The sequence below is a fragment of the Buceros rhinoceros genome, unplaced genomic scaffold (genome assembly GCF_000710305.1).
Source record: "Buceros rhinoceros silvestris isolate BGI_N320 unplaced genomic scaffold, ASM71030v1 scaffold6857, whole genome shotgun sequence".
NCBI lineage: Eukaryota > Metazoa > Chordata > Aves > Bucerotiformes > Bucerotidae > Buceros > Buceros rhinoceros.
Window position 1 is genome coordinate 27,833 of NW_010422689.1, and position 16,788 is coordinate 44,620.

General features: G+C 37.6%; 1 protein-coding gene across 1 annotated transcript in view; it reads right to left on the bottom strand.

Annotated features, from left to right (window-relative positions):
• The window catches only part of LOC104496932 (neuron navigator 3-like), a gene marked incomplete at its 3' end in the record, with an annotated part of 93,834 nt that overhangs the window by 27,556 nt on the left and 49,490 nt on the right, over positions 1-16,788 (bottom strand). Inside the window, exons 6-10 of the mRNA XM_010140126.1 lie at positions 16,496-16,781; positions 8,146-8,187; positions 5,788-5,948; positions 3,752-3,940; positions 1,157-1,209 (exon numbers count right to left, since the gene is read on the bottom strand). Of these exons, the coding sequence (XP_010138428.1) occupies positions 1,157-1,209; positions 3,752-3,940; positions 5,788-5,948; positions 8,146-8,187; positions 16,496-16,781 (731 nt within the window). The remainder of the gene's footprint in view (positions 1-1,156; positions 1,210-3,751; positions 3,941-5,787; positions 5,949-8,145; positions 8,188-16,495; positions 16,782-16,788) is intronic.

Genomic DNA, 16,788 nt, shown 5'->3' on the forward strand with positions numbered 1-16,788 from the left:
GCTGAAGGCCTGGACAAACCTAATGCTCGTGTACCTGATTTTTTAGACATACCCTTGTATAGACTTTTTATGATCAAGAACTAGAAGTGGGATGTTGTGGTAGTCATTGTGCATGGATGCAACCTACTTTACAAGCTAACAGGAGTTTAGCATTGAGATAAGGCTGCCAAGTGGTACAAACACATCAGACTCCATGGGCTTGGTATTCCCAGGCAAGAACAGGTGTTGCCTCTAGATAGAGGATTCCATGTAATTCCTGGGATGTCAACTGACAATATTCAACACCTGAAAATATGAAGAGGAGATGGACTATTCATGAACGCATGGTATGAAAGCAGATAAGTGAGTTGATCTCCTATGAAAAAGGGCTACTACAGCAAGTAATTTTATTTCGCAAATAGGTTACAAAGTGACTTTTTTTGTATGAGCAAAGAAATGTCTAAACATGCTTAACTTCTTCCATATGGATGATTTTTTGTTAGCAGAACAACCGAAGCAACAAATTATGCAGAAGAACTAAACAAAGATACTAAAACAATATAAATATAATACTATATTTCCTCAGCAAATATAAATAGAATATAAAAATAGAGAAAAAAATTAAAACTAGAACTTCTGCTTGAGCTTGAATATGATTATTACTCATTCCAATTAACTAATAGTAATACTTTTCAAAAGACATTCTCCTCTTTGGAAATAACATCTAAATGCTGTCATTTGTAATAAAGAACAGTAGACATTTAGACTGCAAATTTCATGTCCCTTACCCCGAAGCAATCTTTTGTTTTTCAAGATGTGTACCTCAGTGAGAGGACAAAACACTTTGTATTGTATATTGTGCAACTAGAAAACTAGCTGAAAACAAGCAAAATTATCAACTACAATAGCATAAGGGGCCCCCTTAAAGAGAGACACCTAGACCATTACCTTCTTTTTAGCTTTCAAAATATACACTAAGTGATTTTAGGAAGTTCTAAGAAAGTCACATAAGAAGATGAAAATAATGGATTCCAAAATAACGTGACAGTAATACCAAAGTTCCTGATTTATTGCAGTAAAACTTTAATCTTTCTAAACCTCAAATTATTGAAATTTTCATGATCAATGAACTACAACAGAGGCAGGCAGAACTTTTTTCTAAAATGTCAATACTCACCGTAGAGTAGAGAGAGGACGTGCTGGAGACGAGTGATAATGAGGACCCATGCACTTTAAAAAAAGAAAAATAGCATGAAATATTGGTGAAAGCATAAAACTTCCCCCAAGTAGCTCAATAACTGAAAATCTTTTTAAAATGAGAACCAATCTTCCATGAAGAGCAATTTTGACTTATCAGTATAGAAAAGCTATTGATATTTTCCCTGTGTTTAAAAATTGTTTTGTGCAGAAAAAACACTTTTCTGTGTATGAGGCAGGAGAATAAGCCAGTGAGATTCAGTACTATTACCAGCAAACCAAGCATCTCCTTTGTTGTTCTGACAACAAATCACTTGATAAATGCAGTCTTTAGAGAAACCAGAAATTGAGCTGTTTATACACCTGTCCAAAGCTGAGCAAACTGTTTTTAATAGGAGACTGTGCTTTGCAAAAGAGTTCACATTCCCTTAGGTGAGCTCCCAGGCTTTGCTCAGTTTGTTTCTGCCCTCAGCATGATGCAAATCCACGTATTTTTCAGACCATGTTGAAGGGGTTACTGCAAGATGTAGTGTCATATTTCCACTCATCATCAGTAGAATCAGTTTCAAGGGCACCAAGTGAGTGTTTCAGGACTTCAACTCAAAAAATGGGGTTCCTGGCCTCTATGAAAATGGCAAGTGTAAGAGTAAACTGAGACAAAATTGTCCCTTATGCTTCTGATGACTCTCCTGAGGAAGGATACACCAACAGACAATTTTAAAGAAAATGATTTATTTCATTATTTCTTTTCATTTCTGTTTAATGTTTATAATCTTCCAGGGTTTGGTAAAAAAACCTATTTTGATTTAATAACTACCTGACATTTGCATGCCAAGCTGACAATACAAGAATACTCAGATTAGCCAAACACTTTAAACCTAATTTTGTAACTGGGCAAACATTTAGAGAGATGTGGTACACTGACCATTCAAACCCTGTTGCTTTCAATCTACCTTTGGTTTTCAGTCTCTGCTTTAAAATCTCTCAGCTAAACTCCCATTCTGCTCTCATACACAGTTGCTCTACACATTACTTCACTTGTTTTGCTATAACCTTCCTCAGAGCTCCTATCTTAAATAAAATACTTCTGGCCTTCCAACAGCATAATTTCATACTAATCTCTAATGACCGTAAACTTCTGAAAACTGTTTATTGTTGCTGCATTGACTGTCATTTACTCAAGTTGATCATAGTTATCCACTCCAGCTGGACATGAAACATGACCAATGAGAAAACTTGCATCAAAGCCACTGGTGGCCCATTATTGAAATTCTAGATTTAACACCTCTTTTTCTATGCATATATTATTTGCCTTGTTTTCTCTTTTATTCTTACAGTGTTTCCTTTGATAATTTTCATGTTCCTCAGCACAGTGTCTGTAGTCACCTCTGTCCTTGAATTACATGATATGCTTCTGTGCAGTCAGCCATCCTCTCTGTGCTGACAACTCACAGCTTGATCTGTCCTGCACCCTACTGCTAGTAATACATACCCAGATGTCTGCCTGACATATCATCTAAAATACAGAAGAAGGAATTGAAAAATTAGAAGGATTAGTTTTCTGCTGTTTCATCTAGGACTTTTTTTTCCTCCCTTTTATCTCATAACTATGAGCTTTGGGGCTAGGGGAATACTTTTATTTGCTTGTTATAAAGACCATTTATATTCTCATCATTTAGCAGTGAGCAAGGCTGATGAGATTATGATATAAAATGTATCTCTATTAAACTTTAGTGTTTGTTTCTATTTTGTTTTGTTGTTTTTTTTATACAGGTTGGTTTTGTTGTTTTGTTTGTTTGTGGTTTTGGGCGGGTTTTTTATTTTGCTTGGTTTTAATGAAGGGTATGAGGATTTTGTGCTTATGGGAATTCTGCAAATAATCAGATTTACCAGAAATTTTAGGCAGACTTAAAAAGTTACAGTGCATTTAATTAGGAGTTGTCAGGTGCTCTGTGTTTAAAAAAAGAACAAACCAAAAATCAAACCAAAAAATATTCCCCAAATTCCAGGTGTTGTAAGCAGCATTAAAGAAACCAGAAAAACAGAAATAATCAGCATAAAGAAAGTAGGGAGGTCAGAATAAATGACAGAGTTTAAATACAGAATTTCACATAGTGTTTGCTGTAGGAATCTGTAGGAAAATGAAATGACTACAAAAGAAAGAGGATGCTACGTAACTGGCATTTGGACAAAAAATTGGAAATACGGAAGTAGGACTAAGAAAGCACGGAATCACAGTAGTCAAGTATGATCAGACACTTCAAATTGAGAGACAAAAAAATTAAAGTAGTTCTCCAAGAATGGCTTCTTTTCCTTCAAAATCTCTGATAAAGGATTTACACATGTGTAACATACAAAGCATTTCATATACTGTGAGATAGAAATATCTTCCACGTTCTAGGGTAAGGAAGTCCTATGAGTCTAGCTCAACAGAATTTTTAAAATAGCTTCACAAAATTATTTAAATTTTTATGTTGCAAAAGAAATATTTCAATATTTTAGTACACTTTGGAGGCCTATTTTGGGGGCCTGTTTTAGGGCCTATTCACTTATCCAGATAGTATCTCAGTCTTACCTTCTTCCATGCTGTCCCTGAATGAACCTGAATGACTAATTGCACGTGGTCTCTCTTCTAAGGATGTAGCACTGCCACACAGCTGAGAGTCATCATACAGATCAAAAGAAGTGTCTTGTGCAGGGATGCTGTTTGAACGCATCATACTGGGTCCAGGAAGGTTAAACTGAGATAGGTTGGTTGGACTCACTGGAATACAAAGCTTTATTAATGAAGCGTATTTCCATTAAATAAATTTTGGTTCTATACAAAATTGTAACATAGGACTAGCGTGGTTAGGTGGACTTTACACTGTTGAGAAAATGAAAGGCTTTTATTCCTACATACAAAGCCACAAAAAGGCAAAGCAGATGATCTCCATGGAGCTGAAGCTGGATGAGATGATTAATCCTGTAAAACACATAGTAACACTAAGACTGGTGTCTGAATACACAATTGTTTGCTTTGACAGGCCAAGACAGAAAATCAAAGGGAGAGATTCAAACTTTAGAAGTTAAAAAAGAATAAGAAGTCATGAACATTTTTTGTAGGCAGCTCTTCCAGTAAATCAGTATCTGTATTTTATTGTTACATATCTATATTACCGACTGCTGTTAAGATCAAAGTTTATTGGCATATGTAAGACTTACTTATTCTTTGATTTTCTACAGCACCTACCACTAAATGTAGTTAAAATTCCTGCACAGGCCAGTTGAATCTCATCATAATAAATAGTAGTCCAGTCACTCAGGGCTGAAATCCAGAACCACGTCGATAAAACCTGCTCTAAGTTTTTGCAAATTTGTTTGCCAGTAAGAAGGAAAGCCTGGTTATGGTGCATGTGGACCACACAAAATCAATGCCTAGAAGAAAAAGCTAACTGTCTATCTGAATTCACCCTCAGTATTTTGACTTTTGTTTTAGATCATGCAAGATGTGCCTTAAGTAATAAACTACTAGAACAGCTGTGTTGTGAAAGCAAATTATTCCATAGGGGCTATCATAATGGAAAGGAGCAAAGGACAATGACGAAATATATTTAAATGCTCCCCCCTGCCCTGGTCTTATTGCTCTCTGTTGTGAGTACAAGAACAATGAACAAAAATAAAAAGATAATTGTTAGCAGAAAACAATAGAGTGAAAGAAACACTGCTTATAAAGAGCTGTGCCTAAAACTACTGCAAGTACATGGAGGAAATCCAAAGCAGTGGCTTCCTTTGCCAGGATCCAATTTAATTTTTAAAAGTGCCTTTGTTCAACTTCTTTTCCTATTTGTAATGAAGATCAACATTTGTATGTCTGACCAAATTTTTTTTTTGAGTGATTGTAACCTACAGATGCCATAAGCTGTGACAGAGCAAAGGAAGTATGAATGCTTCAAAGGTTCCTGCTAATTCCACAGTAAGGGCCTAAAACACAAAAGCTCATAGTCCAGTGTGGTGAAAATAACTGGTTTACTATTAAGCATTAAATAAAAAATAAAATTATTAACAGAACTAAATTTATGTTGTATTAACTTCAAACAAGATCCAGAAGAACCAAATCTAAACCTTGACCTGCAATCAAATAAATCGGAAATGTGACTCACATCCCAAAACATTGTATTGCATTCAAGGTTACGATTTGGACTGGGCCCTGTTACAGCCAGATGCAGCCACTGAAACACATTGAAAAGGCCTGTCTCAAAGCAAACTGGCATATAGGAAAAAAACAATGTTAAGTGTCCAGGTTGACATTCACTAAAATCAATTGAAAAAATTCTACTGACTGTGAAACCTAAAGGATGAGTAGCTTTGAACGAGAAGATAATTTCCAGCTTTGCCACAGATTTTCTTCTCCTCAGGCAAGTCATAGAGAATCTGTGTAAAATAGGAAGTACCCCGGCCTGTTCCATGAAAAACACCTTCACGATTTTCCCTTTTTTAGTGAGGTACCACAATACGATGATGGAGATGTTAAAATAGACTCCTTAGTTTGGCAAACTAAGAAATATGAACAGTTGAATTTTATGATTCTGTTCTAGAGTGGGAGAAACACTGAAGTGAAATGGCATTTACCCAGGTTGGAAAAGTGATATTTTCCAGTTGCAGATGAAGACATAGCTGAAGGAGAAACAAGCGGGGACTGACTGCCAGTGTCTTGCAAGCCTCCAGTTGAATGGGAGCGTAGCCATTCCTTGCCTTCCTCCTGACTCGTCTGCCGGGATGATGGAGTGTATCTGAAAAACCACAGCTGACATGCTCAAAACAATGACAAGCTGACAGTTTGGAAAGAAACGGGTGTTAAATACCCTTCACCAGTTAGACAGAACAAAACCCTGGAAACAGAAAAAATACAAGACTTGAAACCCTTTTCCTCCTCATCCCCCTCCCCAAAACAACATGCCCTTACTTTGAAGAGCTATGATGATAAACCACAGAAGACAGACATCTGAGCCGACGGGAAAGGACTTCAAAGCTGTAGGAAGTGTGCAGGCTGATGCAAAAGCTCAGAAGCTGGATGGGGATGGGGATGGGGAATGGACAGACTAGAAGCCAAGAAATGTGAGTAGCTGCTTACAAAATGACATCTGTCACAGATCATGTGGGCAATTAGTTAGATGACAGGAGTGAAAGGAATCAACAACTCTGAAACAGGAGTTTGCATCAGTAATGACAGCTACTCATGGTAATATGCACAGTCTGCCACTGTGAATGCTACTTGGTATTGTCCTGCCCCAAACTGGGGGGAGGGAAAGGGACAGGAAAATTAGCAGAAACAAGTTCTCTGGAAGGAAGAAGTCTGGCTATCAAATAATTCATCAACTGCTTCTTATAGCAAGCCAATAAACCAAGTGCAGATTGACACATGGGCTAAGAGGAAGAACATGTAACTCAGTGGCTCAGGCTCTTGGCTGGGCTGGAAGAAGGGAATTCTGGCACACATTAACTGGAATGTTAATGCGTGCAGGCAGCATGAGTCTTAATCAAGCAATTGTTTTCAGCAATGCCTGCAATAGCCTGCTTCATTCAGCACCATCTCCTCCTGAGAAAGGAGCACCTTCACCACTGTCATGAGCCATCAGTGTTCCCCAAACAGCAGAGCAGAAAGGGGTTTTGATATTCTGTTTTCGGCCTTGATAGGCACAAATATTTCTGCTTACAAAGCAGATTAAATGAACACGTGAATTCTCATGTTTTGCTTGGGGTTTTGCACAATATTTTCCAGCGCTAAAATGTTTTGTCCTGATTAAATATTTACTTCCTTTCTCCTTTCAAAATGACAGTTATGATCTTTGCTTATTGATATGGTAGAGCAGAGTTACCCAGTGGTTATCAGCTCAGAAAGATGGCAAAGTGAGAATTCAGGATCTGGGTCTTAGACTAGGATCTCTGCACAGTCTTTCTGGGATAACCGATCAGGTTTATATGCCTATAAACTGTTTTCCCACTCTGTTACTTTCAGGTTTCAGCTGCCTTTACAGTTGTACAGCCACAAACCTCAGTCATTTCTGCAAGTTCCCTTGCAGAGACCTATTTATGTCTCTTTCATGTCTTTCACCTTTTCCATTCTCTCTGAATCAAATTTAATGTTTTGGAATAACAGGAAATTTGATGAAATTATTATTAAAGAACAGCTAGTGCAGAAAAGAAGGTACTTTCTAGTGACAAGTAAAATTTCATAAAATATTATTTGTCAATAACTCAAGAGATTTAACTGCATAATTTCATTGAGTGGAAGGCTGCAGAGTGTGGACGCAGTCTGTGCATGCACAGATATCCTGCTTGACAAAGCTCCTTCCTGGATTAGGGCAATAAGCTTCCACACCTGATGAGACCAGACGGGTCACCTAACGATCCCCTTTTAACCACAGAGTGGAGAAGAGGGTTTTCTGTGATGAAGCCAGCTCTAATTAGAGGGGAATTAGTAGCCAAGTTGAGTATTGCTGGATACGGACCAAGAAGACTCTCTGGAGCAGGGCTCATTTTACAAACCTTGGATTTTAAAATTAGAATTTTCTAGCCCTACGCTTTACTAGGTGTTCAGTTCAAATTCCATGAGTGTTTGCATTTAGAGTTCAAGTACAGATCCACCTCTAAAACCTCATTTTTCTCAATAATGCTTTCAACATTAGTCCCATTGAATTGCAAAAGTACCTTGTTCTGTCTCTTTTAGTTCTCTAGGATTCAATGCCTTTTAAGATTTGTTGCATAAGGAAATTATCCTTGACAGTATTCACCTTCCAAGATATATCTTGAAAGGAAATTTATTCACCAGGCAGACTTGGAAAGAAAAAGTCCATTGTTAAAATCTAGGTTTTCTGGTTTGATTTTAAATACCAAGAACTCTCTTATAAACAGGATCAACAAAAGGAGAAAGAAAAGGAAAGACAGTATAGAAAGAAAATCAACAGTCATGCTCAAAAAAATATATACCTTAATCCCTTTTTGGGTAGTGTATTTCTGTCAAGCTGCATGCTGTTAAAACAAAAAAAATCCCTAAGGACATACAGTAAACAGGACCTTTCAGAATCACAAATTTTAAAGGTCTAGATTTGTGAGCATAACAGAAGGTCATTTAATGCTTTTTAATATATCTTTCATGATAAATCCCTGGCTCGTTGGAGGGGACAATAGGACATGGGCTGCTGCATGTTCATTTTTCATCTAGACGTGCTCTGGGCTGGGTCAATTGTAATTTGGAGACTGTCCAAGTCAGAAAGAAGTCCTTCCTTACCATTTTTAACCTTCCTACAACTTCACCCCGCAATCTGCGTGAGAATCATATGGTCACAGTATGAATCTTTATTTTTCACAGTTGTGTATGATATGCTAATAGGTTTCTGAGAGAAATGAAGGTTGTGGAACCTGCTAAGAAACAGCATGGCCTTGCCAGAAGCCAAATGACAGCTCTGCATATAGAAATAAATGATAAATATACAGACCCTTGGCCTTTTATTGTTGTGAGGCTCACATAGGAAGCTGATGATGGGGACAATGAATAGTGGCACCAGAGCAACACTATTCCATACTCATGCAAAGTGTTGCAATGTTTTTTCACTTAAGAATGTAATTTAGTGTCACCCATGGATTAAATTGCAAAATGGCTTTAGGACGTTTTTGAATTACATACCAGAATCACACATCAGAGAGCAACAGTACCTTAGGACCTTTCCTACCCCCCAAAATATCATTTTCTATTGTGCTGGGCATGCTGGATGCTCTACTGTCATGTAACCTTGATCCAAGCAGGTAAAGGCAGTGAAAACTCTGTTGGCGTTAACAACCCAGTACCATTAGGGCTCAGACTAGTGGTAGTTAATCGTTCTTACCACCAGGAATTTTTATAGGCAATTTTACTAGTTTAATCAGGGCCTTGTTCTGCATGGAAATAGAAGCAAATTGAAGGAGAAACAGCAAAATTTCAGCTATCATGGTCCGTAGCTAAGATTAGTCCTCTATCAGACAGAGAACTATATTTTAAGCATTTTGCTCCCAACATAAGTAACAGGAACAAGAATGGTTGATAAAAAGACAACATACAGTGGAATGCATGATTCATGCATTTTTTAGTTCCTTACAGAGAGGAATGAGGCCTTGATGTTCCTTTATGTACCTTTATGCACCTCTAAATTTAAAATAAAAAACATGATTGTAATAAAAACACCAGTTTCTTCTGCAAATACTGCAAATATCCTAATAAACATTGCTTTAACTTGATGTTCTGTGTATTTTGAAATAATCAACAGCACATTATCTAAAAATGAAGGGGCCAGCTAGTGCTCCTTTAAAGCAATATGTAAGCCGAAAGTTATAAGCCAGTCAGATAAATAGGCTAATAGTGACCATAGGATTTTGCTAAAAAACTTCTGAATTCAGATAGTCACATGAAATAGAGGTGAATATTTCTCAGCATGAGTATGAACTTACTGCAACTGCATAAAAGTGAATGTAGCAAACATTCATTCTGTTTTTAAAATTTTGTTTTTAAATCTTGTGAAGATGCTCCTAGATTTCAGGTAATTCCCTGAAATCATTAACCATGGTTCCACGTAACTATCAATTCAGACTGATAACCACCCAGATCTTTTTAGTATCTGAAAGAACTCCTCCATGAAAAGCTGGGTATATTACTTCTACAGAAACTGGACTTTTTTGTAAATAGAACTGAACTGAACTGACCTCAAAAGATCTCTAAAGACGATACCAAAAAAAAAGAGTAATATCCTGAAAGAAACAATTCATACATGGGAATCTGCCCCTTTGGCTCAAAACAAATACCAATATAAAATGAGGCTGAGACTGTTCCTGATACTTTTCTTTGCCATGTCAATTGCAAAACGCAATCTAGCAGGAAGATACGTGCAGAAGTAAGGTGAAGTTATTGAGCCCGCTGTATGTCTGTTCCCTCTTGTTTATTTTGCACCGCTGAAACCATATGTAAGTTCTCTGGCGGAAGTCTTACAGTTCTCAGTTTCCTACCTGCCCTTGGTGTTGAGGTTAACTTGAGAAAGGGTACATAATCCTTGGGCTATATCTAACTGCTGCAGAGCTGTTATGGAATAAAACAAACTATTGCAAGCTAAGGAACACCTAGAGAGGTCTAGGACAGGCTGTGCAAGCTGATGTGGGTCTTAGAAATTATTTTATACAAATGGCTGAGCAGACAAGAAAATCTGATACATGATGCACTGTTTTACACCTTAAAACCACAATCATCAACTGTAATGATAATTTAAAATAATTGAAAGTCTTGAACAGCTTATGTGAATTTGAATGCTTTCTCATGGCCCTCAAAACTAAACATTCTTTTAAACTAGAGCATTCTTTAAACCAGAGCAAGCCAGTTATGTAATTAGAAACCACTTTCACTCTGCTAATCTTAAGAATGCAGCCATTATTGATGAAGACCACTGTTAATTTCAATACTTCTGCATTTTTTAAGCAGACCAAGCAGAAGACAGACACAAATTTGCAATGTCCAACAGTAATTAAGCATTCAGAAGAACTACTGGTGATGTGTTCATGTGGAAAATTTTATCAATTAAAGCAGTGATAGTTCACAAAGTAACCACAGTAGATGATCTTATTTTAGCATGTAAATACTGGTATCATTTATTTTAATCCCTTTAAATTGTCGTAAAATAAAAGATAAGTGTCCTCCCACATAGGGATTGACACTGCTATGACATCAGAAGCAGACCTGTCTAAATGAATACTACTAGTGCAAAACCAGTAAAAGTCCTGAGGGAGATACAAAGTTTGCTAAAAAAAAAAAAACAAACCCAAATATTTTGCTAGTATTTACTGAACCTATTTTCTAATCATTACAATACAACAGAATCTCATCAAATGCCACAAAATTTGGCTGGAGTAAACTATGACACTGTATCAATACAGCAGTGGTCAGAGAACATTGTTTATGGCATACCATCACTTGGTATGCAGGGGGTGAAGGCAGGGGGTGGGCAACATCTGATCATTCCTGCAGGAATGTGGGGGCAAATGTAGCAAAGACGGTGCAGATTTGCTGTCTTTATGTCAGGTGACCATTTTTTTGGATGCAGTCAAGGGCTACTCTCCTTATCATGAAACATGGATGTGTCCTGAGATTTTGGGTTCTGGATTCTTCCCTGGTGCACCAAATTTTTCCTAAAACTTGATGTCCCAAAGTCTTCAAGTTAAAGCCTTAACGTGAAAAAGTAGAATGGGATAAATACTTTCTAAGACTTACATGTGATACTTTCATTTTCAAAATACTGGGAAAATGCTTTGTTCCAATGATGGCACTACAACCTCTCAGACACCGTCTCCTTTCTGCAAAATAGCTTCATCATTTTCCATTTTGTATCTGTGCTAATATATCCTTTCCTCTTATATCTCTTCAAGCTGATAAACCATTAATCACTAGTCTTTGATAACTCTTTAGCAACTGGTCAAGCGCCTTACTTTATTTCCCTCATTTACTTATGAAAATATGATTTGCAACAACACCTAAGGCTTTATAAGTTCAGGATTTCTTATTGTATCTATAAATACCTCTCCTCTATTAAAAAAATGTGTTTTCCTGAAAATGAATTAAATTAGTCTTTCTTAAAAGGCTGTTAATGACTAACCCCACGTCATATGTTACTGAACTCATCTTGTTTAATATCTTGTGTAATTCCAGGAACTGAGGCAAGGTGGCTTTGCCCATAATGCCCTCCTCCAGCCCAGCCCTCCTTCTCACTCCTTCCTCAGCATAGACCCTTTGAAACTTCTTCTTCAGTCATAATGACTGCAGGGTTGTTTCAGGCTGTTTCTGAAACAGGGAAGTGAAAAGTTCATCAGGACCAGTAACTGGAATAAACTTTAACCTTTTCATTCCTTCTCAGCATGCTTGTCATTAGTGATGTTTTTCAGTTAGTGCTTCTGTGAAGTACAACCATATTTATTTGTACCATCTATTATGAGTTCTCCTCTTTTAGTTTTCCCTAGGCTTTCTTTGCATAGGATTTATGTTACCTACTAGTTGTATCTCATTTTGTGCTTCAGTCTTCCTTATTTTTTCTTTACAATATACTAGTATATCTTACTATACAGACTGCTCATTCAGTCTTTTGGAAGCTCGAGGGTGACTGAAGGAAAAGAATAAGCTTCTTTTCAGATAATTTCTTATGCTATGCCAGGCAACAACTAGTACTGCCAGAGGCATTTCAAATAAAATGTGAGTTTACAAAGGAAAAAGGGCAAAATCTGTGGCCAAATGTATCTGTTTCTAATATTGCAAACCAATGCCTTTGTTGTAAAAAAAATACTTGCTACGTATAGGTTCTACTGTATAAAATGGTTTAGAAATAACACAGCACTTGTAACAGATCTTTCAGAAAAAACAAACTGCAAACCCCCTATTGGGGCTATAATTCAAGAAATGACACTTTTTTCTCTAAGTACATGTATTTGTTTTGGGGCCAGATCAACAGGATAAATGGCACTCTATGGACTCAATCATACTATTCCCATATGGACAAATCTGAAACTTATAAATATTGCCAAAGGCAAAGTATTTGGAACCACTGAAATTAAGTCACTGAACAAATACATAAAGTATTAGTAAGTGGGGGTTGCTCAGGCGTTTACGCCAAACCATTAACATTTTAAACGTGATGTTTAACATCTTCTGTATAAATATGATCTTTGGCATAAATTCATACTCTACTACACCATTCTATTGACCTCACCATCCATATATGTAGCACAAAAAATTAGTGAAGTTTTTAATAAGCTAAATATTAATAATCAACTTTTGAAGAAATATCACCACATTCAGTTCATGGCACACAAAACAACTTACTATTCAAAAATTAAAGGCACAGTGCAAATTACAAATTACTCATGTATCAGCATATTTTTACCTATTGTTAGCATACATTATATTGGTACGCATGTTTTATAGTATTGTAATTGTATTAGTAATAGATGTGATTTTAGCTAATATGGTAATATTTATGAATGTAACATAAGAGGAATAAAACTGTGGAGAGTTTCCATCTAGATTTGGCAAAGAGTTGTTTAGAGTTTTGGTTTTGTTTGTGTTTCTTTTTAATGTTGATTCACTGAAAGTGAAATCTGCCCATGGAAAAGATTTTTATTGAAAGATCTCTAGGTTTTTATAACGGGAAAAAAAATCGTAACATTGTGTGTAAAAGATTATTTTCTTTTAAATGATTGTGTTATTAAACAACTAAGTTTAACCTTAAGATATTTAAAACATCTCTGACTGATTCAGTATATTCAGTATAATTTTTTTTGTATCAAAGTCTAACGAAATATTAAATATTTATTTTTTCAGTCCCCATGTGAGATAAGAGTTTCATTGTCAAATCTTGAAAGTTTTCACAGAAAGTGAACATTACTTGCTACCTAGCAAAGATTATTTTTTCTCTCTAGCAAAAGTCAAATAAAGGTTTGACCAAAAAAAAAAAAAATCATGTTACAACTGTGCTATGGTTTTTGCATCTTTTTATCACTGAAATGGCAGAATATCTGCACGTCAAAAAGACCTCCAACAGAGCAAACAGAGGAAAACCCTTTCTCGCTTTTCTTTTTCTGTTCCAGACACTTGCCAGGATTGTGCATAAGCTGAAGGTCTCATCTTGTAAACTGACTCCCTGCCAATGAAACTGCATTTTAGTAAGGATCTGTGTAATGATTGCCGTGTAAGAAGAAACATGTCAGGACTGAGTATTTTAAGGCAACACTGGTCAGCTGAAGGCAGTGGCTCACCAGCTCTGCCTTTAGTTTGAGGTAATGGGAAGAAAACTAGTTGGGTCCCGCTGCTGGAGAAGATTTGTTAGCAAGAGGGCAGCAATACAGCTTTGGAGCTGTCAAGTGCTTGGGACAGCAGGTAGATCCAGCATACAGGAATCATTATGTGGCTGTTTAGATTTGCCTTTATAATTAGGTAGGCACTTTCCCCCTTCTCTCTGGTTGTTCTCCAGAACAAGGGAACCAAATAAAACTTCTCAAGACAGAAAAAGTGCTTGTAAAACCTTAAAAGGCAGTTGACTCCACATCCAATGTCTTTCAACTTTCTTTTTTTCCTTCGTTCCTTCATTCATTCGTTCCTTCCTTTTTTACATAGAGGACTAAGCTGCTAATTAAACAGAGTCCCTTTAGGAAAACAGGTGGAGGGTTTGGATTTGTGCTCCTGTCCTTTTGCCTCTCACTGGTTTCGTGGTCACTTATCTATAGGCAAGCTCACCTTTCCGAAAGAGTAGATCTGACGCTTCCAGTCCTCATGAGCAGGCTCTGAACCTCCTGAGTGCTTGTTGTCAGTCCAGAGAGAGAGCCATGATGGCTAAGAGGAAGGTCAATAGACTCGGAACTGGTGTGAAGGCTAGTCATGGACTGGTAACTTGGTGTGTCCTTACTGCCCGCTGAAGAGCTGCTCAGGTTTGCAGCCCACACAAGACCACCTGATGTGAAAGAGTGCACTGAGGCAGGACTGGAAGCCAAGGAGTGACTTAAGCTTACAACATCTGCATTTAAGTCCGAAGGTTTACTGAAGAGGGGGCTGCTGCTACCACTTTGCCCACCTGCACTGCCCATGCTGCCTGTGCCCGAGGATGGCGATTCCAGGCTGCCTTGCCGTGCCAATGTGGTACTAGGGCTGGGCATTGCCGATGTGGGTTTCACACCTTCAGTACTGGGTGCAGAGGCAGCTTTACCACTTGCCTTGGCACCAAACAACCTAAATGTAAAACAAATAGCTTTAGAGAAACTGATAGCCACATTAAACATTCATGGCGTAACATCCTAATAGCCAAACTACACATTTTTAATTACCGCTACTAAGATCATGCCTACCTACTTGATCAATAGCATCGCAAAATAAAATTCACTTAACCATATCACAATAATCAGGATTTGTTTCATTAGCAACAACTCTCATTCACTCCTGTTCAGATGTACTCATACAGACCCTCTCAGAGAGAGGTAAAATAATCACACTTTTTTCTTATTAGTGCATAAACAGTTTACACTTTCACCCAAATTCAGTAATTAAGTGTTCCCATGACTTAAGTCGCCAGCTTTTAAACCCCTCGCTTCTCAAATCAGCTAAAATAATTGCAACAAACACTTGAAAAAGCCTTTAAAGTTTAATAAGCATCTAAGCAGTTGTGTAAAATTTCCCTCTCATTGTTACTTTGTGCAGATGGCTATGACTTATTAGTCATGAAGTAACCATTCAGACAGAATATACTGCACTGGAGCTAAACGAGCTCAGATGGTCTCCAAGGGCAGTCATGACAGAGGTGTATTTCATGTAATTGCTCTCAGCAATTCTAGAGAAGAAAATTCTATAGTGATGATGAAAATGTAAACCCCAAATCCTCTACAACTGTTGAAATAAAAGGTCACGTGGTGGCTTAGTATCTTACTGGAAATATCTCAAGCTGCACTTAAGATGCAGCTCATAATAAGAAATAAATGCAAAACTTTTTGTGATGTGAAGTAAGCATGGGTAATAAGAATCCATTTTACGTTATTACCAAGCCCACAAAGATCAGCTGCAGCTCCTCAGCAGCCTTGCGATGCTGTTTTGGTAACTAGGCACACGAGGGCACTATTGGCTTTTTCACCAACAGTGCACGTTTTTAATTCCAGTTCCTACGTCATCCAGATTTATACTTCCAGAAATGTTACAGTAGGGCATTTCCAAATGAAATTTAACTTTGCTAATGTTTGTGACAAAAGATGTAACAAAGCTGCTAAGATAATGAAACGTTTGTAGCTGGAGCTGCCAACAATACGAAGGTAAATGCTTTATTATGATCTACAGAGCTCTTCAGTTCTCCAATCAGGCTATGGCATCACCTGTTCCAGTAACCAAAAGCACCTGAATGCAGCATCCTTCTTCCCTCTGAGGGTTTATCAGAGTGTTGAGAGGCAACTTTTCACGTGCCTGAACTTAGTATCACACAATATCTTGAGTTAGAAGGGACACATAAAGATCATCAAGTACAACTTCTAGTCTTCAAACTGGTTTTATGAGAGCTTATGCAAAATGCTCAAAGCCCAAGGAGCAACTGTTTCAGGTCTGGGAAGGTATTTAGATCTTAAAGAAATAATTGTGTTGTATGAAAAAATATTACCCTTCCACTTTTTCTTAACGTGTTTCTCTATCTGCAGCAAAATATGCCCCGAATAGGCTTTTTGCACAGTACGTCAACACATTGAAAACTCCTGCTGTATAAAATGCTGTATAAAATGCAACTTCAGGAAGTAATAGAAAAGCACTAACCTTCGAAAGGTGGGGGAGGCAATATCTGGGTATTTGGATCCTGGCTGCCTAAGTCCTGGTGTACCAGAGGCGCTTGCAGAAGTTGGGCTGGATTTGGGGGAACTGGACAGTGAGACGCTCTCAGAATCAGACACAGCCACTTTCTCTTTTTCCTTGTCTGTCTGGTTGATGGTGACAGGGCTGGACCGCCCGGATCCGATCTTGCTTGGTTCTCTCAGTTTGGTGGCAGCAGCACCCGCAGACTTGCTGCTGACGTTGGAGTCAATGCTGCTGGTGCTGGAGCGGTGGCCACC